Source organism: Cricetulus griseus, chromosome 2 (genome assembly GCF_003668045.3).
Source record: "Cricetulus griseus strain 17A/GY chromosome 2, alternate assembly CriGri-PICRH-1.0, whole genome shotgun sequence".
NCBI classification, from domain to species: domain Eukaryota; kingdom Metazoa; phylum Chordata; class Mammalia; order Rodentia; family Cricetidae; genus Cricetulus; species Cricetulus griseus.
In genome coordinates this window covers 394,189,436-394,214,257 of record NC_048595.1, presented here as the reverse complement: position 1 = coordinate 394,214,257, position 24,822 = coordinate 394,189,436, and the positions used below count along the sequence as shown (strand labels likewise).

At 41.2% G+C, this 24,822-nt stretch overlaps 1 protein-coding gene across 2 annotated transcripts in view; it reads left to right on the top strand.

Annotated features, from left to right (window-relative positions):
• Nucleotides 1-6,428: 6,428 nt before the first annotated feature.
• Nucleotides 6,429-24,822, top strand: part of Rpap3 (RNA polymerase II associated protein 3) — a 29,813-nt gene continuing 11,419 nt past the window's right edge. The window contains exons 1-9 of one of the 2 annotated variants that reach the window (XM_027396408.2): nucleotides 6,429-6,543; nucleotides 9,041-9,199; nucleotides 10,801-10,941; nucleotides 13,918-14,040; nucleotides 15,959-16,086; nucleotides 17,538-17,659; nucleotides 18,548-18,618; nucleotides 20,414-20,539; nucleotides 22,890-23,017. In XM_027396408.2, coding sequence (XP_027252209.1) covers nucleotides 9,047-9,199; nucleotides 10,801-10,941; nucleotides 13,918-14,040; nucleotides 15,959-16,086; nucleotides 17,538-17,659; nucleotides 18,548-18,618; nucleotides 20,414-20,539; nucleotides 22,890-23,017 — 992 coding nt within the window. In that variant the 5' untranslated portion in view covers nucleotides 6,429-6,543; nucleotides 9,041-9,046. Of the gene's footprint in view, nucleotides 6,548-9,040; nucleotides 9,200-10,800; nucleotides 10,942-13,917; nucleotides 14,041-15,958; nucleotides 16,087-17,537; nucleotides 17,660-18,547; nucleotides 18,619-20,413; nucleotides 20,540-22,889; nucleotides 23,018-24,822 lie in introns of both variants that reach the window. The other variant, XM_027396409.2, reaches the window with a different exon arrangement.

Genomic DNA, 24,822 nt, shown 5'->3' with positions numbered 1-24,822 from the left:
CTGGAGAAAACCTGAAATGTGTTTCATCCTTGTATACATTGACCCTGACTGTCAGTCTCCTGGCCTCCTCTCTGGAGCAGGAATGGAGGTCTTTGCAGCCTGGCTCACAGAATGTGGGGTCTGGGTGAAGCCCCTGACGGTCGGCAAGTCTCTGTAACCAGGAGGAAGAAAGAATTCCTCCTGGTACACCTGTAACATAACAAAGAGCATCACATGTGGGGTGTGAGGAAGGAATGGAGACTGGTGGCTTCAGCCTCAGCCTCAGCCTCAGCCTCAGCCTCAGCCTCAGCCTCAGCCTCAGCCTCAGCCTCAGCCTCAGCCTCAGCACCAGTCTCCTTGATCACACACACAGCTCCTGTGACTACAGAGGCTGAAGGAAGAGGATGTACCAGAGTGATTTCTCACAGATCATTTAGGCCACAATTTGAGGAAGATATCAGGCAGGACTAACTCCTGGGAGGTACAGCACTTAGATGGATGAATCAGGGCTTTGTTCTGCCCTCCCCAGGAGTGTTATTGGTCCAGCAGGCAAGAGAAGGGTTAGCAGTGGTCAAGGTATAGATACTGAAGTCAGGCTGCATGTTGTCTAGCCAGGGTAAATTTCTTGTTTATATCAGTGTCTTTAACAGTAACATGAGGAAGCTGCTAATTATCAAGGTGAAATTAGCATTGTAAAAATAACATGCCATTTTCCTTGGCCTGCCTGTCTTTCTTTCCTCCCTCCCTCCCTCCCTCCCTCCCTCCCTCCCTCCCTCCCTCCCTCCCTCCCTTCCCTTCCTTCCTTTCTTTCCGGGGTACCAGTAGCCCTGGCTGTCCTGGAACTGACTATGATTTGCCAGCCTCTGCATGCCACCACACTTTTCTTTTTTTTTAATTTTTAAAAATAATTTATTTAACTTTATTTTATGTGCATTGGTGTGAAGGTGTCAGATACCTTGGGACTGGAGTTACAGACAGTTGTGAGCTGCCATGTGGGTGCTAGGAATTGAACCCAGGTCCTCTGGAAGAGCAGTCAGTGCTCTTAACCTCTGAGCCATCTCTCCAGCCCCGCCACCATACTTTTCAAAATGTTATTTTATTTGTAAATATTTTTCCTGAATGTATGCCTGCTTGGGTGCCTGTGGAGCCCAGAGGAGGGTGTTTGATCTCTTGGAATAGGAGTTACAGGCGGTTGTGAGTTCCACCCTCATGCAGGTCCAGGAACTAAACCCAGGTCATTTCAAAAGCAGCAAGAACTCTTAACTGCTGAGCCGTCTCTCCAGCCCATGTTTATTATCCCTGTTTGTCTGACTTATGCTCATTTTACTTTGCACTGGGAGAGGCAATTCACCTTCCCTAGATTAACTTTAACTTCCACCCAGTGATCCCTAACACTCTTGATTCTTACTCTTCTCTTTAAAAGTCTTCTTGGTAGACACCAGAGAGACAGAAAGACACTAGAAGCTAGTGTATCACAGTGTCTAGACCTAAACTTTGCAGGAGGCAGGGGTGAAGTAGCATTTGTTAAGATCTTAGTATGTCTCAGGCTATGATCAACAGTATTTTTACAGACAATGTCTCAATTAGAAGAGATTTTAAAAAAAGATGGGTATTATTTTTGTTTATATGTATGTGTTTGTATCTGTGTGAGCGAATGCCACTCATGTGCAAGGGAGTTGGAATTACAGATAGTTGTAAGTTGCTCAGTATGGATGTGGGTGCTTGGAACAGAACTCTGGTTCTCTCAGAGAGCAGTGTCTTAGGGTTTCTATTGCTGTGAAGAGACACTCTGACCATGACAACTCTTATAAGGGAAAATGTTTAATTGGGATGACTTATAATTTTAGATGTTTAGTCCATTATCATCATGGTGGGACATAGTGGAATACAGGCAGACATGGTTCTGGAGAAGTAGCTGAGAGTTCTATATCCTGATCCATAGGCAACAGGAAGTGAACTGTGACACTGGGTGTAATTTGAGCATAGGAGACCTTAAAGCCCACCTCCACAGTGATATACTTCCTCCAATGGGCCATACCTACTCCAACAAAGCCACAACTCCTAATAGTGCCACTCCTTTTGGGGGGGGCATTTTCTTTCAAGCCACCACAAGCAGTAAGCATTCTTAACTGCTAAGCCATCTGTCCATCACCTATGGATGCACTGTTAGAAAACAGAGGGTTGTATTATTATTTTTATCCCTTCCTGCTTGCTTGATTTGTAGACAATATTGTGGAGCTTGAGATTGTACTGTGAGAAAAAGCTGTGTGCTCACTAGAGAGCAGGGATTTAGTAGGACTCTATGTCTCACACTGGTTGTCATACCAGTCTTGGATTGTTTATACTTGGTCTTATATAAAAGAGAAATAGCAGAGCTGAAGAGCTGGCTCATCAGTCAAGAATACTTGCTGCTCTTGCAGAGGTCCTGGGTTCAGCACCCACACCAGATGACTCATAAGCACTGTAACTCCAGTTCCAGTGGGATCTGATACCCTTTTCTGGCCTCCACAGGCACCAGACATTCATATGGCACACATATATACATGCAGGCACTCAATACAGACATTGGAAAATAAATGTTTTTAAAAAGTAAGAGAGAAATAGCTCCTGTTGTGTTTAAGGTACTTTGACTTCAGGCTTTCTTTCACACACAACTGAGTGGTATACAGAGTCCCAAGGCTCACACGTCTTTGTAAACATGGGTGTTTCATCCCTACAGCCCTAGCTAGTACTTGGGAGGCCAGAGTCTGTGTGAGCGAATGCCATGTATGTGCATCAATGATGTAGGAAGATCCTGAGTTTAAGATTTGTCTGGATAGAGAGTAAGTTTCAGGCAAGCCTGGGTTACATAGTGTCCTGAAAAAGAAACAAATGAAAATAAAAATTAAAAAAAAACAACCAACAAAGAAGTTACTTAATTAATAACACTTTTTTTTTGGTTTGCTTGTTTTTCAAGCCAGGGTTTCTTTGTTTAAAGCCAGTCCTGGCTGTCCTGGAACTCACTCTGTAGACCAGGCTGGTCTTGAACTCACAGAGATCCACCTGCCTCTGCCTCCAGAGTGCTGGGATTAAAAGCATGCTCTACCACTGCCTGGCTTAATAACCCCTTTCTTAAGACTCATAATGGTTGTAGAATCCTTCCATGCTTAACTGAAAGAGCTCAATTATTGGGATACGAAATTAATAGCATTTGCAATAGTCATTGCAGCATTTCACCTTTGCAGTAATAAATGTATGCTTATTTCCACTGACCATTACAATTTCAACATATAAAGCACATATAGAGATTGTTTCTTTGAAAATAACTATTTAGAGATTAACAATAAATTCAATTGAGATGACTGGAGTTCATTCACAGAAAAATAAATAAATAAAAAAAGACTCAGTTTTCCAGTTTTATAGAAGCCCATTTAAAGATAGTAAATAGAAGTGGACAGGCATGCCATCTAAAGAGAAACTGGTCATGTCTGTCATAGTGGGACAATGGTGCCTCAAAATTAGGAAGCAATGACCATGGAGATCATTCAGTTACAATTAGTGTTTCTCCTTTTGATAGTATTCAGCACATACATGGAGGGGGGTGTTGTTGATTTTTCTTACTCTTTTGGGACTCACTACACAGCTCCCAAATAAGTACACAGAGACTTATTCTTACTTATGAATGCCCAACTTGTCAGCTTAGCTTGTTTCTAGCCAGCTTTGCTAACTTAAATTATCCTGTCTACCTTTTGCCTCTGGGCTTTTACCTTTCTTTATTCTATATGCCTTTCTTTACTTCTTACTCTGTGGCTGGCCCCTGGCATCTTCCTCTCCTCCTTTTCTCGTTTCTCCCCTTTTCTTCTCTCCTATTTATTATCTCTGTATGCCAGCCTTGCCTATCCTCTCTCTCCTGTCTTGCTATTGGCTATTCAGCTCTTTATTAGAGCAATCAGGTGTTTTAGGCAGGCAAAGTAACACAGCTTTACAGTGTTACTTTGCCTGCAGCATAAAAAATGCAGCATAAAAGAATGCAACGTATCTTTGCATCACTAAACAAATAGTCCACAGCATAAACAAATGTAACACATCTTAAGCTAATATTCCACAAGGGGGGGAGGAGAAGAAGGGGAGATTGCTATGGAATTTTCCTGGAGCAACTGACTGGCCCTGTTGTCGACTTTAATCGACTGCCCAAAATTAATAAAACAAATACAGTTGCTTTCCTAAGAACACTGATATCAGGCTGGAGAGATGGCTCAGAGGTTAAGAGCACTGGCTGCTCTTCCAAAGGTCCTGAGTTCAATTCCCAGCACCCACAAGGTGGCTCACAACCATCTATAGTGAGATCTGCTGACCTCTTCTGGTGTGCAGGCAGGCAGAACACTGTATACATAGTAAATAAATAAATCTTAAAAATGAACACCAATATCTATTTTAAATAGATTCATTATTAATTTAAACATATAAAGATTATTTAAAGTTTTTATTTATTTTTAATTAATTAGTTATTTTTGGTCGGAGTGCTATCTCCATGTATGCCTGAAGGGCAGAAGAGGGCACCAGATCTCACTATAGATGGTTGTGAGCCACCATGTGGTTACTGGGAATTGAATTCAGGACCTCTGGAAGAGCAATCAGTGCTCTTAACCTCTGAGCCATTTCTTCAGCCCTGTGATTTTTTAATTTTTACAAATATTTTTAATTTTATGCATATCAGCATTTTGCTTACATGTATGTCTGTGTATGATGTGTGTGCCTGGTACCCAGGATGTTGGTTCTCCAGGAATCAGAGTTACAGTTGTGAGTCACCTATGGGAATCAATTCCAGATCCTCTGGAAGAACAGCCAGCACTCTTAACTGCTAAGCCATCTCTCTAGCTCTATTTTTATTTTTTAGGCTGGGTATCACCACAAGGCTCTGGTTGACCTGGAATTTGCTATGTAGACTCTGAACTCATAGAGATCCACTTGCTTCTGCCTCCCAAATGCTAAGATGATAGGTGTACCATCATTCCAGGCACACTAAGATTGTTTTAAAAGCTAGTTTTCCCTACTATGGCTCCTGCTTGTTGTGGTGTTGTACACACAGTAGGATATGCTGAAGAGGCAGGAGAACTATGAGTTCAAGGCCAGTCTTGGTCACACTTTGCTAATAGCCAGTTTATTTACACAATACCATCAACAGAATCTTTAATGCTCTATTTTTATAAATATTTATTTTTATGTGTACACACATGCTTACCCGTATGTAGGTATACCAGGTGCATGCCTGGTGCTGATGGAGGCCAGAAGAGGGCATCAGATTCCCTGGAACTGGAGTTACAGAGAGGTGTGAGCTGCCATGTGGGTGCTGGGAATTGAACCAGGGTCCTTTAGGAAGAGCAGACAGGACTCTTAACCACTGAGCCATCTCTCCAACCACCAGATAGCATTCTTAACCATAGAGACATCTCTCCAGCCTCTGATCTTTATTTACTTTTAAATGAATTTAAAATAAACAATCACAAAGTGGAAGAATGGTTCTAATGATCATTGACTGGAGCCTGGGTTAGTGGCTCTCCGATTGAACTGCACAGCTAGCTGTATCTCATACTTTGGAAATATCTGATGCTGAGGTTGGATTTCTGATTATGTGAAACATCTAGGGTAAGAGTCATAAATCAGCATGAGGGCATGTGTGGGACACCCCCCCTCACACACACACACACACTGCCTCCTTGGATGATTCTAAAGTTGTCAAATTTGTGAATAACTAACTGATCTTAACTTGGGGATGATACAGTGGATTCAATTTGAAAAAATGGTTTGTGTTTGTGGACTTTTAAAAATTACATGTGTTTCATCATACAACTTTAGAGTTGTTACAGCAGGAAAAATTCACTCACAAAGGAGGCAGAAGCGAGCAGTACAGGTTTCAAATTCTATGTTTTAGATAAGTCAGGGTCTATCTAAAGACCTGGGATCCACAGATATTCTCAGAGAAGGAAAAAGGTTACCAGCAAAATGTACAAGGAAGACAAGCAGCCAAATGCAAGCCTTAGAGGGGGAACAGCAGGGTTACCAGTGTAGACAGTTCTTAGAAGCAACAGTAACTTTCTCCTATGATCCTCATACAGAGGCCACAAGCATCTCGCTAGCCAAGAGCAAGGCAGCTCTCAGAGACACAATCGAGGGAAGTTAAAGGCCTTATTGTTGGGGGGGGGCGCGGAATATGTCAGGATGGGCACACTTTCGGGGTTCTCACGCTTAGCTTACAGACTCAGTCAGGGGGCTGGAGAGATGGCTCCGCGGTTAAGAGCACTTCCAGAGGTCCTCAGTTCAATTCCTAGCAGTCACATGGTGGCTCACAACCATCTGTAACGAGATCTGGTGCCCTCTTCTGGCCTGCAGGTAGACATGCAGGCAGAAAAAAAAAAAAAGTCTGTAGCTGAAGCTACCGAGCGGATCTAGGCAAGCCCGGCGCGGGAACTGAACCTTCTGCGCACGCGCGGGCGACGCGCAGGGCCTTGTGGGAAGACTCCGGACTCCGGAGGCGGCGTCTGACGCCGCGCGTCTCCCTGGCGGCGGTGTGTGGTGACGGCCCGGGTGGGTGAGCACGCTTTCCCGATACCGCTGGCTGCAGGGGCGCTGGGGTGCCGGGCGGGAGCGCGGGCCGGGCCGGGCCTGGCCGGGAGTAGGCGGCGGTGGCCGGGCAGTGCGGCCGGTTCCTGAGTGGGCTCTCCGCGCGCCGCCCAGGCCTGCGCGTTCGGGCTGGTTCTCCGTCCCGGCTCGTCTCGGCGGTCTGCGGTGGTGGGAGCCGCGGAGCCACCGTCCGGAGAGCGCCGCGCACCGGCCGCCTCCTGTTGGCCGGGCTGTGCGGGGTTTGCTGCTTGGATACCGGGTGTGAAGGCGTTTCCCTAGGCGCTGGAAGTTTCTGGTTGCTCGTCTGTAGCCCCGGCTGCTGTAGGGCCCGCGGGGCCGGTAGAGCTTTCGACCCTACAGCATTTCATGGTCTTTTTGGTTTTCTCTGTAGCACCGGGCTGTCCTGCCATTCTCTTTGTAGTAGACCAGGCTGGCCTCGAACCGGCTGCCTCTCCGTTTGTACTGGTTTGTCTCCAGCAAACCATTATATTAGTTTTGTTTATGAATGAAATGCATGCGCTTTTCACAAAGTATGGCCACTGATTGACGCTTAAACTGTGTTGTGTAGGCTGAGTCAGAAGATCCATTTGCACCTAAATCAGTCAGGGGGAGCTGTTATAACCTCCCCACCCCCATAGTTTCTCCACGATAGGGTACCTAGTCTTATCACTTTATCCCTTTTCCTGTCTGTCCGTCTGTCTGTCTGTCTGTCTGTCTGTCTGTCTGTCTGTCTATCTATCTGCAGTCTTCAGGGTTGAACTCAACATCTTTTTCCCATGTTGGGTAAATGCTATATCCTAACCCTTTAAAAATTATTCTTAGTTAAGTTTTCCTGTTGACCTTAGTTTGTAATGATGCACCCTCTACCTCCTGAAGAGCTGGAATCAAAAGCAGTGACCAACTGTGCCTAGCTATAGCCTTCATGTGCCTTCAATGGATCCAGTCTTAACATTACTAAACACAAAGTTTCCCTAGTCCCAAACAATATAATTTATTTAATTCCTACCCTTAAAAAAATCCTATGTATATTCTCATTCTTTATAAGACCTAGTGTAATGCACTTTCTTTTCTGTATGATCCTGTGGTATTTGGCACTGATTTCCTCAGATCTTTGGTGACAGTGCTCTCTTCTCCTCCCAGCTCCCAAGGTACTGATGCCTAGTTTTTCTGATGTTGTCATCTCTTTCTGTTCCCTAAGTATTACTGTTCTTCAGGCTCTGCCCAGCTTCCTGTTCCCTAAGTATTCCATTAGTTACTATAGCTAACCATGTTCAAACACATGATGAATTTCTACCTTTATTAATGCTGGTGTCACCAGGGGTGGTGATGCATGCCTTTAATCTCAGCACTGGTAGGCAGAGGCAGGTGGATCTCTGTGACTTTGAAGCCAGCCTGGTCTACAAATTGAGTTCCAGGACAGCCAGAACTGTTACACAGAGAAACCCAGTCTTGAAAAAGCAAAAAATAATGCTGCTGTCACCCACATTTCTAGTTCTTTGTCTACATACTAGCTATCTTCTGATGGCCCCTAAGGACTCACATTCAGTATTCCAAACTAAAAGCATTCTATTATTCATTTGTTCCCCCTCCATGTAAGTCTTTTTCCTGGTAAAATTGCATTTTTCAAAAATTTGATTTGTTTTTACTGTGTGTATTTGATGTGTGATGGTGAATGCCTGTGCCATGGTGCACATGTCAGAGGACACCTTTGGAGTCAGTTTCCCTTTGCACCTTTATGTGGGTACTGGGAATTGGACTTAAGTTGTCAGGCTTGAGTGGCAAGCATTTCAGTCACTGAGCCATCTTGCCAGTCCCTCAAAATGTCATTTGTTGACTCAATATGACATTACCAGTTTCTACCAATCAGAAATCTAGAATATCATTTTAAATCTTTCTCTACTTAACTAACTTCTCAACTTAAACAGTCATCAAGAATTTTTATTTTACCCATCAATGCCTTTATGTGGCTTTAGAATGTATGTAACACCCTCTGGCCTGGCACTTGAGGATCTGTCCCATGTCTACTTGTAACCTCTTCATTCTCTCTGCAGCCTTTTCCTTCCTGTTACTCATTTGGCTGGCCTACTTTTGAAGCCCAGCTGAGGTTTGAACACTTGGTTGACTCTACTGTTTTGCCCTCTGATTTATGTTTACTTATGCCACGCCATCACCATAGTGAACAGCTGACACTTGGCAGTGCCCTATGTCATTGCATGTAGAAGGGTAGGCATGTTTAATTCTCCCTGGGGCCTTGCTGAACACCTCAGGCTGACCCGAACCTTTGATACTACTGCCTCAGTCTTCTGAGGGTTGGCCTCATAGGCATGTACCAGGTTTAAATGCAGTTTTCTATTTAATGGTTATGGTGGATTATGGTGGTTATGGGGATGTGTTCCCACTGTAAATTTAAGCACCTGCCATTCTAATTCTTAACAGAGGTTGTGCACTTAAAACTTTGCAGGTCAGAATGACTTCAACAAGTAAGGCGATTGAATTACAACTACAAGTGAAGCAGAATGCAGAGGAATTGCAGGACTTCATGAGGGACTTAGAGCACTGGGAAAATGACATTAAACAAAAGGACATGGAACTAAGAAGACAAAGTGGTGTTCCTGAAGAGGTAGATGAAGGTTTCTGATAATTTGTTGTTAGTGTGTGTAGACTGTGTGTGTGCATGCACATGTGCCAGCATGCCACAGGCGTGATTAGAAGTCAAAGGACAGTTCCCTGGAGTGGTTCTCTCCGTAGTTTCCAGGAGTCGAACTTGAGTCATCAAGCTCACAGCAAGCATTTTACCTGCCGAGCGTGTTATTGATCCAGAAACGTATTTTAAAATAAGTTATGACCTTGTAGAATGTGTTGTGAAAAGCTTGGAATTTCCTGTAATAGTAGTACTCAGTAGGCAGAAGAAGGCTCAAGAGTTTAAGGTACTCCTTGGCTATGTAGAGAGTTTGAGTCTAGCCTGGCTACATGAGATCTTGCTAACAAAAACATAAAAATGCTGAGATCTGGTGGTTTATGTCACTGTTAACATTGCTTCTTACCAAGTTTAGTTATAATGTGTTAACTATCATAAGATATTCTAAGTCTTGGTGTTTTTTGAAAGAATGGTCTTGTGATACTTTTGTTGTTGTTGTTTTTTATATTTTTATTTATTTATTTGAGACAGAGATTTCATGTTGTCCTAGCTGTCCTGGAACTCATTGTGTAGACTAGGCTGGCCTTGAACTCACAAAGATCCACCTGCCTCTGCTTCCTGAATGCAGGGACTAAAGGTACATGCCACCACGTCTAGCTAGGTTGAGCTATTCATATTAAGCCAGTGTGTTTATATCTGACGAGGTTTTCATGATTTGTGTAGTAATTGGAGGCATGTCAGGTTGCTTTTGAACTTGTGTTCATTTATCATACATACTAATTGAGAATCAGTGAGTTTTTGAAATTTGAGTTTAGAATTGTAAATTTAACAACATAATTTGGATTTCAAGTTAGTATTTTTGTGATTGAACAATCTGCAACATTCATCAAATAATGAGTTGAACTTATAATCACTGCTGTTTTTTTCCTTCTCAAGCATGTGTGGTGTGTGGGTGTGTGGTGGGGTATGGTGTATATGTGGCGTGTGTCCACGCGTGTGCACTCTTGCATGTGTGAATGTGGTGAATGTTGAGATACCTTCTTCTATCTTCAGCACCTTGTATTTGGAGTCAAGATCTTCCAGTGACTCTGACATTCCCTGTGCCGGAGTGGCTAGGCTGACTGGTCTGAGAGCTCCTGGAATCTGCTTGACTCTGTGTCGTACTGGGATTACAGGCATACCTGGTCACACCTCTCTTACCTGGGGGCTGGGGATTTAGACTCAGGTCCTTTTGCTTGTATGGCAAGTGCTCTTACCCACTGAGCCATTTCTCCAGTTCCCAATGAAGCACTTGAAAATTAAACTGAAAAAAAAAATTCTTATTTGAAAATGCCATTTAGTGCCAGGCATGGTAATCCCAGAATTTAGGAGGCAGAGGCAAACGGATCTCTGAGTTGGAGGCCAGCTTAGTCTGCAGAGTGAGTTACAGGACAGCCAGAGAAACCCTGTCTCAATAAACCAAAAGGAAAAAAGAATATATCATTTAATGATAATTTCGTATGTTAGTATACAAAAGTAACAGAGTAAAGTTTCAAAGTGCTCAAAGCTTTTTTGCTCAAAACTTTTTTCTTTCTCCTGTCTAGAATTTACCTCCTATTCGAAATGGGAATTTTAGGAAAAAGAAGAAAGGCAAAGCTAAAGATTCTTCCAAGAAAACCAAAGAGGAAAACACAAAAAACAGAATAAAGTCTTACGATTATGATGCTTGGGCAAAACTTGATGTGGTAAGTTTATCTAGTTGTATACTTCTTAGTAATTAGATAAACATTTCTTGGTGTAGCTACTAGTCACAGATGATGTGAAAAATAATAGTGCCTGTATCATCTGCTTCTCTCTCTGTCTCTCTGTCTCTGTCTCTCTCTCTCTCTCTCTCTGTCTCTTTGTGGTGGGGAAGCAGTTCATATATAGTTCAGGCTAGCTTTGAACTTGGGATTCTCTCGCCTTAGCCTTAGGACTGCCAAGTCACATCATAGACAGATCCATACTACTACGTCAGCTCCAAGTAGGTGTCCTGATTTTCTTCTCCATTAATGAAACACTGACCAAAAGCTGTTCAAGGAGGAACTGGCTTGTTACATCTTAGAGATTAAAGTGCGCCATCAAAGGGCGCCAGGGCAGAAACTCAAACAGGAACCTGGAGGCAGGAACTGAAGCGTAGAGGAACAATGCTTACTGACTTACTCTCCATAGCTTGCTCAGCCTGTTTCCTTAAACACCTTGAACCACCTGCCAAGGAGTGGTTCTGCCTATGGTGGGCTAGGCCTTCTGACATTAATAAAAAGAGATTACCCCACAGGATTGCCTACAGGCCAATCAGATGGAGACATTTTCTCAAATGAAGTTCCTTCTATCTAGATGACCCCAGCCTGTGTCAACCTGACAGCTGACCAGCACAAGTAGGCCATTGTAGGGCTTTACTTTCCTAGGTAGATAGCTACTGTGTGCTCTGTGTGTCCCATTTCCCATATATGACACTCATGGTGGTTAGACACGCTTGGCCTCAACCTTTCCCAAGGGTCCAGATAGGTACCAGCACGTTAGTCTGTGGAAGGGAACCTATTAGCCAGTTGGCCCACCTTATTCTGGACTCACACTTCCTAAAGTAATATGGTTAGAAGTGTGGATTTTGAGGGAGAGAAATGACAACGCAATTTAGAATATACATTTTTTTTTTTTTTTTGGTATTTTGTTTTTTGGAATATTTACTTAGTTTTTTGTGTATGAGTGTTCTCATGTCTCTAAGTGTACAGGGACCAGAAGAGAGTCAGATCTTCTGGAACCAGAGGTGTGGTTCGGAGCGGTGGGTGCTGGGAAATAACCTGGTTCCTCTGCAGGAAGGAGCAGCAAGCACTCTAAATGGTTGAACCATCTCTCTAGCCCCATTTATTTATTTTCTTGCTTGCCTTTTATTTTTTCTCTTTTCTTTCATTTCTTTTAGACCAGGCTAACCTTGAACTCACAGAGATCTGCCTGCTGCTTTCTCCTAAGTACTGGGTTTAAAGGCATATACTACCATGCTTGGTCTTTTCTCTATTTTTAAAAAGATTTATTTAGTCTGTTGTTAAAATTCCTTTTCTGGAAGAGATATAAAATATTGTCTGCTTTTCTTCCTAAGGTCCAAATGACAGACTGAGGCACAATTCTGCCAATGATTGCTCTGTGGGATCCATGAATGTATGGGTTTTCTTACAGAGTCTAGATGAAGAATTACTTTAGGGCTGTAGATACTCCTCCCCAGACCATCTGCACCTGGGAAGCCCTACCTAGCAAGGGTGAGGGTGTCCCCCCAGCTACATAGATGGAGCGCCCCTGTAGTCTTCCCCTACCTTTGTATACTCTTGTCCCTTCCCCAGGCCATGGGCAGACTTGGATACTCAGGTGAGAATCGCCTACTCTAGTCCATGGAGATGATATGGTGTAAATCATCAGCTAACCACACTGGGTGATCTTCTGTGTGTCAGGGGTGCAGCTGAGCTCCCAGAAATGTGGTTGCTTGGCTTGGCAGACAGTCACTCACAATATGGTCTTTCAAAAATTAGGAGCTAGGGAATGGCTCAGCTATCAAGGGTACTTGCGGAAGACTTGGATTCAGTTTCTAGCACTTACTGGCAACTCCCAACTGCCCATAATTCCAGTTCCAGGGGTTCTGATTCTGTCTTCTTGTCTCCACAGACATCTGCACACATGTGATACATATGTGTGTACATACACACACACACTAAAATAATTAAATCCTTAAAAAATGGTATTATGTAAGAGCTAGACCTGATGTTGCATGGCTGTATCCAGCACATGGGAGGTTGCAGCAGGTGGATTGCCAGGAATTTGAATCTAGCTTGGGATAAATAGCACATATTATATACTATTTATTCCTTTGAAAAAATATCTGGAGATACATGTTCTAGAGTACAATAATGAAATTAACATATGAGCTCACAGTCTAAAGGAGACTTTTCCAGTGCTGTGAGGCTCTATTGCCAGTTTCTTCTCACATATGTAGAGACAGTAACTGCTATTAATTTTATGTTTATTGCCTTTGTATTTCTCTGTTTAACATATTTACTAAAGTATATTGCACATAAGTTCCCAATCTTAAGTGAGTAGCTTCTTTTTTCTCTGTATATCCTGAATGTCCTGAAACTCTGTGGGCCAGGCTGGCCTCAAACTCAGAGATCCACTTGCCTCTGTCACCTGAGTGATGGAATTAAAGGTGTGTGCCACCATGCCTGGCTCAAAGTTGATTGTGTGTGTGTGTGTGTGTGTGTGTGTGTGTGTGTGTGTGTGTGTGTGTGTGTGTAAATTTGTTTTTACTTTAGTATGTGTAGGTATGTGTGTCTGCATGTGTGTGTTGTAATTTAAGAAGCACAGGTGTTGCTCTTAGTAGCTGCAGCTGAGCGTGTATCCTGTCAGAACCCCAAGAACAGGCCAGTACAGATGACTGAATACTAACAGTGTGTATGTGCACACAAGTACAGGTACCCTTGGAGACCAGAAGTGTCAGATCCCCTGGAGCTGCAGTTCAGGTGGATATGGGCTGTCTCTTAGCTGCTGAGCATTGCTGCAGCCCCTCTGCTTGTTATCTTAACTGTAGGAGATTGTTTGGCTTTCATTTATGTTCATGTAAGTCCCTCCATCTGTTGAAGGGAATCGGCTTTCTTAACTCCACATAATTATGAGCACTGCTCTGCTTCTGTTTTTAGGACAGTATCCTTGATGAACTTGACAAAGAAGATAACACCCACGATTCTGTGTCCCAGGAATCGGAGTCAGAAGATGACGGTGTTCGAGTGGATTCCCAGAAGGCTCTTGTTCTAAAAGAAAAGGTACTTTAGGTTAGTTTTGGATTCCTTAGAGGAAGGCTGTGTGTAAGATTATATGAATTCTAAAATTCTTAGCATGGTTTTGGGGATCTTCCCATTTTAAGTTGTTATTGGCTACATCCTTGTTGGGTGGTAGTGTGTATAATAGGCCATCTTTGGTTACTTTTGCAACATTCAGTATCTCATTTCTCTTTTGGAGAGGAGGGTTTTAATAGAAATATTTTAAACACAGGCTTAAGCAGAAGAGTTAAGGAGGGTGCTCAGAAGGAAAGACAGCGTGGGTATGGGCTAGCAGTCAGGTGTGAGGTTGGGTGGGTTTTGAAGGTGTCTCTGAAGGATTACTAAGAAACCTAAACGAGATGACAATGAGGTCATACACACTCCGGCTCTATGTGCAGGCATTGCTATTTTAACATAAGAGAATACCATTTTTATGTTAGCAGCCTTCACAACAGATGTTTATTGTCTAGAATTTTGGCTTCTCAGCAAGTGTGTGAGGCTTTAATGAGAGACTCTGGGGTGAAAGTTTCCTTTTCCTTTCCATGTCTCAATAATTTTCCCAGTCTTTCTGTTCTGCCTCAGTTTGCCCCTGTGAGACTTGATTCCTTCATCTTCAGTGTTTCTGATACTGAACAGGGGCATGGAGCTTCCCCATCCAGAGATCAGAAGTTTCAACCTGTCCTGAGTGGGATATAGCTTGGTGGGTTGTCATTTGAAGACAGTCTGGAGGAGAGGATGTCATTACTTGAGATACTAAGCTATATATAACTAATAAAGCACATAGAGAATTGCTGTTCCTAAGGTTAGGACTAAAAATAGCAGGGCCTGTTATCCTGAGAACTGTGATGTTAGTAAATCATTAACGCGTAATGGCAGAATCTGGAAGAGATTTAATTAGGGTATGCAAATCTTAGAGGACTAGGACATATTGTCCCAGTTGTTAGGTGAACACACCACACTCTTTTAATAATAGCACAGGCTCTCTAAAATCAGGTTTTGTAGTACATCTCATTTTATCATCTTAACTTTTAAGTATGAGTGCCCATGGACTGTAAAAAGAACATGTTGATAGTTATTACTATAGCAAAACATAAGACCAGTTTTAAGAAGTGAAATAAAAGGAAAATTACTTGAGATTATAATCACTGGTGCGTATCAACAGCACCTAGAAAAGAAATAGTGAAACAAACCAAAACTTAAAGTAAGGCTGTAACCACCGATGAATTAGAAATGGAGCGTAACTTTGTGTTACTGTTAGGGTTGCTATGAGTGTCCTACCTGCTAGCAGCCTACACTTAGGGCTAATGGGGACATCTGTAAGGCCTGAATTACTGTCTGTCCCTTTGAAAAGTCTAGTCAAGTTGTTTGTTTTGAATTATTACCAGTCATTTTACTTTTTAGCGATACTTCTTGTTGGGTGTTTAAGACCATATAGGTTGCCAAAACTCAACCTTTTTCTTTAACTTAGGTCTCTTGACTCTTAGTCTTCTTTATCACTTGTGGCATCTTTTGGCATAGGTCAAGGTCTTGTGAACAGCAAGACTTCTCTTAGAAGCATTGAGGGTGTTTTTCTTGGTATTGACCCTCTTTGTAGAATGAACTGCTGAGAGTCCAACTCTGAAATCTGTGACCTCTCTGACCAAGAGAACAGGTGACTTATGGAGCTTTAGGACACTTAGAGGTGTCCTGTTGTTCCCTAGGCCCCTAGAAAGAGCCAACCTGGGAGCAGAGTCCAAAATATTGGATGTTTTTTCAGCCCTGTATCCTCAATGGCTTTGAAAGACTCTGTTTCTCTTTCAGGTTAGTTAACAGTGCTGCCTTTTGTCTGGCACCGTCAGGGGAAGTGTGATACTGACTGTTTTCACTCTTCTGGAAGATATCTTGGATTGAACCCATTTTGCTTGATTCTCTTTTCTTTCAGGGCAATAAATACTTCAAACAAGGAAAATATGATGAAGCAATTGAATGCTACACAAAAGGCATGGATGCTGACCCGTATAATCCTGTGTTACCAACAAACAGAGCATCAGCTTACTTTAGATTGAAAAAGTGAGGGCTTTCTACACGTGTGTGAGTGAGTGGTCATGAGTGTGTGGAGATTGGGTTTCTAATTTTTTTTATTTGTTTTTTTTTTTTTTTTTTTTTTTTTTTTTTTTTTTTGAGACAGGGTCTTATTCTGTAGCCTGGAACTCACTGTAGACTAGAGATCCACCTGTCTCTGTCTCCTGACTGTTTGGATGCAAGGTGTGCACCACCACACCTGCCTGGAGATTGGTTTTCCAAAGAGTTTTGTAATGGACTGCAGAGAGATTGAAAACGCTTCATTTTTTTTTACTCTGCAAATCCCTGTAGGCTACTCCCTTAGTGAGTAACTTATTCAATCCATTGTAAACATTTGGGTTTTTACATTGTGTGCGCAAAGTTGGTGTGCTAAGGAGTTCCTCCTGTGAAATTCAAGTAATGACGTTCTTAATTCATTAAAAAAAAAGATTGGTTGCTCTGGCTGAGGGTTGCTTGGCTGGCATGCCCTGGGTTCAGTCATCCCCACTGCTAGCGCCTCCCCACCCCCCAAAAAAAAGTTTTTAGCAATTATTTCTTGTATTTGAAAAACATATGTTTACTATTTAGTATCCAGACCTTTTTATGGTAAACTTAAGTTATATCCCAGTATTTGCTTGTCTTTACATTCTGTTGACTCTTAAGTACATATTTAATGTTGTGGAATGTTATGTGCACATGGCTGATGTAACATGGGGGTTTTTAAAAGACAGCTGTTAAGGAAGACATTTTTACTGCTTCAATTATTTGGAAATAGAGATTATATTACGCTTTGAATTTTTCTTTCTACTTTTTCTTTTCTTTGGGTTTTGTTTGTTTGTTTTTTGTTTTTGAGACAGGCGTGGCTACAACTTCCCCTACAGGTTTCTTTGTGTAACAACTCAGGCTGGCCTCAAACTCAGAGACCTGCCTGCCTTTGCCACCTGAGCACCGTGCGTTATCATGACTGGTTGAGATTTGTCTTTTGACAGTTTTGTAGTTTGTCTCTTGTTTCCTTATTGACTCTTGAAATCCCACACAAACCAGAAATAGCTTGGCACATGATGGCAAATGCCTTTCATCCCAGCATTCAGGAGGCAGAAGTAGGCAGATCTCTGTGAGTTTGGGAGTTCAAGGCAAGCCTAGTTTACAGGTTGAGTTCTAGGCCAGGACACCTACGGTTACACAGTGAGACCTTGTCTCAAAAAAAGAAAAAAACAAAAAAATTGCTGCTTTTATGGACTGGGCGTGTAGTGTATATACAAGGTCCTGGCTTTTATTCCCAGTATTGGGATGGGGTGAGAGGAGAGGTTACTTTAAGTTTAATTAAATAAAAGAAGATGGGAGATATCCCTGCAATTGTGAAGTAAATCTCTTCTTAGGAATTTCAGAAATAAATTTTGAAGTTTGGTTTGTTAAATGATTTTTATACCTTCCTTCATTTTAATTTTTTTGAATTGCAGATTTGCTGTTGCTGAGTCTGACTGTAATTTGGCAATTGCCTTGAGCAGGAGTTACACCAAGGCTTACATCAGGCGAGGTGCTGCTCGGTTTGCTCTGTGGAAATTAGAGGAGGCCAAAAAAGGTATTCATCTTTTTAGATCAGCATCTAAGTACTTCTCCATTCGTTTAACACACAGTGTACATAGAATACTAGCTAAGTATAGTATACAGAGAGCACTAAGTAAGTATGGTGCCCTTTCTGTGTCACGGTTTGAACAAAGCTTGTCTTTTAGACAATTGAAAGATTTTTGTTTTACAATTAAGATACAGGTGTGTTTGGATGCCACATCACGTGAGTGGAAGCCAGAGAATAACTTGAGGTAGTCAGTTCTCTCCTTCCACCTTGTGGAAGGCTACCAGGGATCAAACTCAAGTTGTCAGGCTTGGCATTGGATGCCTTTACCTGCTGAGCCATCTTACCAGTCCTTTTGGTAATTTAAAAGGTATCTTCTTATTCTGGGAAGAATGCATTGTTTGCCAAGATCAGACTCTATTTCAGACTCTACCTAATTGAACACTGCAACAGCAGGTGTGACTCATGTCTTCTGACCTTTAGTTCTCATGTGGAAAATAAAGGTGACATCATCTTGTTGGCTGTTGTGAGGCAGGATGCAAGAACAAAGTGTTTTATTTATTAGTAAATTCTGTCCTGTTCTATAACAAGCCCTGTGTAGTAATTACAAAGTATGAATAAAGCTGATGTGGAATGGATTTTGCTCTGTGTGGTTTGGGTGTACACTTTATGATGACATAACCACCTGGAGCTGGTAGAAGATGGCTTGCTAGAGGATTTTCTCAGGGTCCTGTCTGCCTGGGAGAGAATAAAAAGTGCTTGGTAGCCCAATAGTTGTTGATAGTTCATTTTACTGTAGAGTAATTGCTTCTGTGTCACATGAAGCAAATGACTGTGATTTTGTACAAGTTGTAAAACTATCCTTTTCAGAAATTTTCTATCTTCTGTTTTATTTAGATTATGAAAAAGTATTAGAACTGGAACCAGATAACTTTGAAGCAACGAATGAACTCAGGAAAATTGATCAGGTAAATTATAAACATTTAAGTGCCTTTGGTTTGACTTTATATCATGAAGGTGAAACTTTTTGCTCAGGTTTTGTATATACTGTACATTTAAAAGCAAGCACATTTATTTATTTTTATGTGTCTGAATGTTTTGCCTATGTACATATGTGCACCACAGGCTTGCCCGGTGCCTGTGGTGGTCAGAAGAGCATCAGATCTCCTAGAACTAGAGTTACAGATGTTTGTGAGCTGCCATGTGGGTACTGGGAGTTGAACTTGAAGAACAGACAGTGCTCCTAACTGCTGAGCTATTTCATCAACCTCCTGCCCCCAACAGATTTCTTCTTCAGGATCTTAATATGTAGCCTAGGCTAACTTCAAACTCAAAACAAGCTTCAGCCTCCCCAGTGCTGGAATTACACAGAAATTTTACAATTCTATTTCTTGTACTCTGCAGTTTAACCAAAGTGGTAAGGCAGAGAGGTACTGTAGAGATACAGCCCCTAACTGGTAAACTTTTTTATAAGTTGGCTAACATTGGCTTACTTAGGAATAATGATTCTTAATAATTCTATTTCTTTGAATTCTGTTTAAAACTCCATCAAGTCATTTCTTTATTTGTAAGTTATATTGCTATATTAAAAAAATTATGGTTTAAAGAAAAAAATTGGCTGAAATTTCTAGAACTACTACCTCTTCCCCCCCAATGATGGCTTTTAAATTTTTTCTTCCTTTTTTAAAAATTATTTTTTAATTGAAAATATTTAAAGATAATTTTTAAAGATTTATTTTATTTTCAATTATGAGCATATGTGTGCCCGTAAGAGGACACTAGATTACTTGGAGCTGGAGTTAATCGGTGGTTGTAAGCCACCTGATGTGGGTGCTGGGAACTGAACCTGGGTCCTCTGCAAAAACAGCAATCACTTTTAACCGGCCCAGTTTTAAAATTACTTCACTGATTATTTCTGTGTGCTCTTATTTCTGTGATAAATGTTTGCATTTCATGAGTCTCTGCTGTGTAAGCTGTATGTTTGTAAAAATGCTAACTTTTCAACAGTAAGAGTTGAAACAGTCAGACATGGTGTCTCACTCCAGTAATCCTATCATTTGGGACAAGAGAGATGGGAGAGCCCAAATTTGAGGCCAGCTTGTGCTACATAATGAGTCTGAGGCCAGTCAGAGACTGTGCCTCAAAAGAAAAAAAAAAGACAATAGTTATTATTTAAATGTGAAATTCATGGTCTGGTGGCAGAGAGCAGTTGCATACTCCTGTCATTCTGCCTTTGAATTAAAGCTGTAGTTGTTTTGCAGTCTTGGCACATTGTAAAAAGTGTGACAGTCATTGAGGATATCTGGTTTTAAATATTATTTACTGCACATAAAATTGGTGATAAGTGTATCAACTTCATTATAGTTGCAAAGTGTATTTTCTTATTTATTCCATCAAATAATAACAATAATCTGGGAAATTTAGTGATGTGCTCTCAATTATTTTATGTTTGAAAAACAGTACCTAGAATAGTGCCTGGACTATGTAGAAATTTGGCAAATATTTGTAGTTTAAGTAAATGACCAACTTATTTATTGGATACTGCTTATTTTAACTGAAACAGGCTACATATTAAGTTCGTTTTACATATTTACACATATATTGCCTTTTTTTTTAGTAACTAGAGCGAATCAGAGTAGAAAGTACTCCAGTTATCTGAGTGTAGCAGACATTTTACTGTATTTCAGTAGTTTGCATTTTGAGTCTAATACAGATGCATCTTGCATTACTTGTTTTATTTTAGTTGAGTGCTGTGTCTCCTAGGCTTTAAAATCCAAAGAAAACTCTCGACCCAAAGAAGCTGCTACAGTGATTAAACCAACTGAAGGGGACAAGAAGCAAATTGAGGAACAGCAGAACAAGCAGAAGGCCATTTCAGAGAAAGATCTGGTAATCCAGTGGGATCCTGATGTGTAATGACTGTGTTCAGTGGGATGCTACTCCTAGGTTCCTGTAGTCAGTTAGAGTGTGCTCAGCAGCTTGTTACTTCTAGGTTCCTGTAGTCAGTCAGACTGTGCTCAGTGGGACATTACTCCTTGGTTCCTGTATGTCAGTCAGAGTGTGCTCAGTGGGACATTGCTCCTAGGTTCCTGTAATCAGTTAGAGTGTGCTCAACAGGATGTTACTCCTAGGTACCTATACGTCAGTTAAATTTCTCTAACATTAAAAAAGTGTTCTGATTAGGAAGTTGAAATTAAATACACTAAAACCTCTGGTGGCTACTAATTCAGAATTAAGTTATTGATGACTTATATAACCATGTACAAAATAATTATAATTGCATTTAAGTTTAGGGAGCAAATTACATACATTTAAGAAAACAAATTTAATTATATGTAGATTAATTATAGATTTAATATAGAATTAAGGTACAGTTCATTCTTAATGTGCTTGTAATTCATTCAAAACTTTCTGATTGAAATTTCTTTATTTTTCATTGAGAAGATTTAATGAATTTTTTAGGAAGGAAGCAATCTAATTATATTTTAGTTAAAATTTTAACAGCCAAGCATGGTGGCACAGACCTTTAATCCCAGCACTCTGGAGGCTGAGATTGGATCTCTGAGGCCAGCCTGGTTTACTGAGTGAGTTCAGGACAGCCAGGGCTACACAGAGAAACCCTGACTTGGAAAAGAAAAGAAAACATAAATTTAATGTGTAAAGATGTATTTTTATTTTATGTGTATTTTCATAAACATAAAGTACACATTTGTTTACATGAATGTATGTGCACCACACACATGCGTGGTGCTCTCAGAATCAAGAGGAAATTGTAACCTCTAGAAGTGGAGTCACAGATAGCTGTGAATTATGTGGGTGCTGGCAGCTACACCCAGATCCTTCACAAGAGCAGCCAGCTGAACTGCTGAGTCTCTCCAACTCCTAATCTAAAGGATTTATAGTCTCTGTGGGTCCATGGAGGATGCCTAAAAGTACTGATGGAATCACTGGTTGTCATTGATTTGAATGATTATAACTAGAAGCTCTATTTCAATATAGTTTAGCTTATATTGGGGCTGGGGAAGTGGCTCACTGGTTAAGAGCACTGGCTGTTTTCTAGATGACCTGAGTTCGATTCCCAGCACTCCGCATGGCTGGCCACCATTTGAAGTTCCAGTTCCAGGGGATCTGACACCCTTTTTGGCCTTGGTCATGAGGCAAACACATGATGTGTAGATAAGCACACAGCAAAATACCTGTACACATAAAATAAAAATCTCAAAAAATTAAAAGTCTTCCTTATATTTAGGTATATTAATGTTACTTAAGAGCGGGCTGTGTAATTCTAGCACTATGTTCATTCACAAAAATTAACTTTGGAGCTGAGAATGTTAGTTCTCATCTGTAATCTCAGCTCTCAGGAGGTGGAGGTTGGAGGATGATCAGGAGCTCAGGCCATCTTCAGCTCCCTAGTGTGTTTTGAGATGGTTCAGTTGTATGAGATCTTGTGTCAGAAAAGCATTTGCACATCTCTTGTAGTTTCACCTCTCTTCTCCTCCTCTATTCCTGGCTTCCTTCTTACTCTTTTTTCTTTCCTCTTCCCTTTCCTCTTCTCCCCTCCCCCCTTTCTGGCTTTTCAGTGCTGGGAATCAAAACCAGGGCCAAACTCTCCATCTTTACACCATACCCTCAACCCATTTTTGATCAATTCCTAATGTAAGGAAAGACTTAGTGTAATGTTTGGGCCTTTACTATTTAATTAGTACAATAATGATGAAGTTGTAGAGTAATTATTTTTGTGCTGAAAGAGAGTAGTGTCATTAAAAAAAAAAAACATGTTAATAGATTCTAAATGTCTCATGAACTAGATTTTTATTTATTTTTGTGTGTTTAAGTGTGTGTGTGTGTGAGGTATGGTTGTGTGAAGGCCACAGATCATCCTTCTCTGTTACTCTTCATCTTATTCTTCTTCTTCTTGAGACATGGTCTTTTCTGAACTTGGAGCTTAAATTGACTAGACCGCCTGGGTAGGCGAACCCCCTGATTTCTTTATCCACTTTCCATAGTGTGGACTTAAGCTTGTGCCATCACTCCTGACTTCTCTGTGGGTTCTGGAGATCAGAGCTCAGGTCCTCATGCCTACTCAGCTAGCACCTCACTCACTGGGCTGTCTCCCCTCTCTAGATTATCAACAATGAGAATATAATATAATTACTGATTTAATATTGGTTTTGGTATGTTTCTTTAAGGTTTGAATTTTCAACATGTTTAATTTTTATACCTTTCTCCAAAATAATAGGGGAATGGGTTTTTCAAGGAGGGAAAATATGAGCGAGCAATTGAATGCTACACTCGAGGGATAGCTGCCGATAGTACCAATGCCCTCCTTCCCGCTAACAGAGCCATGGCCTACCTGAAGATTCAGAAGTAAGTATGGCTTATATTTTGCTTTCATGATAAAAATTTACTATAGAGTGCATTTTTAATTAACTAATAAAGTTGAGTTGATTTAGTATTTTTGTCATCTGTCTTTGATTCTTTTTTTCCCTCTTTCCAGTTTCTTCTTTCTTCTTGGTGCTAGGTTAGAATCCAGGACCTCTGATATGCCAGGCACAGTCTGGTCAGTTGGTGAGCTCCAGCTTCACAAAAGACAGTCATCAAAGACACTTAACTTGATGCTGACATCTGGCTTCCACATGTGCACATAGGAGCACATATACCACACACAGAAGGAAAGAGAAAGAAAAAAGAAAGAAATTCAAGTTGTTAAGCTAGCTAATGTATATAAGAAATACTGTTTCTTGAGTGGTAGTTGTATCAATAATTGGTTTCAGGGAGATGAGCAAGGCAACCTTGAGTTACAGTGACTGGAGGTCTGCAAGCAGGCAAACTGTGGAATGTAGGCTGGTGAAAGGTTAGCTTCAGAAGAGCTGTCGAGGTATGAGATAGAAATAATATGGCCAGGTGTTTGAGGAAGGGCTTCATCTGGGTCCTATTCTTGAGGTGCCAGATTGAGATAAGACATATGAAAAGGACTCAGTAGTATGTCAGGTGTGGTGGCACACGGCTTTAGGTTGGTCTCTGTGAATTTGAGGCCAGCCTGGTCTACAGATCGAGTTTTAGGACAGCCAGGGCCATATAGAGAAACCCTGTCTTGAAAAAACAAACCAACCAACCGAACAAACCCACAACTCAGTAGTGTTAGATACAGGAAACAGAGTTAGGAATTGGTCCCCACAAAAGGTAGAATATTCGTTGCTAGAACCGGAAGCCCTGTGATTTGTTTAGCAAGGGGGTCAGTTACTGCTGACTGGGACGGGTGGACACTTGTGCTGTAGGGTGTCTGGAGGGCTAGGCCAGGACTTGGCCATTCTCTGAACTGTTTATTTTTTATTAGTTGGTTTTCCCCACTACCTTAAAGGTCTTATAAATTGAATTTTTCTAAATCCAGCTTATACTTGGTAGTACATATGAGATATTAAACATTAAACACTTCTGTTGACAAACAATAACCATCTGTCTTTTAGAGAGTTTAGGTTTTCAGACTGATTGTTAGATTTTTTTTTTTGTCTTTCTAAACAGTTATCTTCAGAATTTTCTTTGAATTATTATATGGTTTTCTGGCATGTATGTATTATGTATGTATGTATGTATGTATGTATGTATGTATGTATGTATACAGCCAGCATTTATTGAGCTAAAATGTGTTAGGTGTCCTGGTAGCACCACCAAAGGTGTTAAATAAACAGATAATAAGTAAATGTACAATTGCTTTTAATAAACATAAAGTTTCTTAAAGGAGGGAGAGACATCAAAGACAATAATAGTTAAAGTGCACAGTGATGATGCCGAGGGGCAGGCGTAAGGGCACACAGGTGGGGAGATGCTGACATGAGGACTGAGCACAGGTGTGAGGACTTATGGACAGCTGATTGAGGAGCTCAGATGAGTAAAGCCCTGAAAGGAGCAGGAGCCAGTCAGGTGAAATGGAGGGAGTCAGAGCAGAGATTCTCAATCTGTGGGTCATGACCCACATAGTGGTCGCATATCGGATAGCCTGCATATCAGATATTTACATTACATTCATAGCAATAGCACAATTAGAGTTATAAAGTAGCAGTGAAATAATTTTATGGTGTGAGGGGGTTGCAGCGTTAGGGAGGTTGAGATTCCCTGGGCTAGAGGTTAGTGTCCTGACAGGGGTGTTCAGGATAAAATGGGTAGGAGTGGAG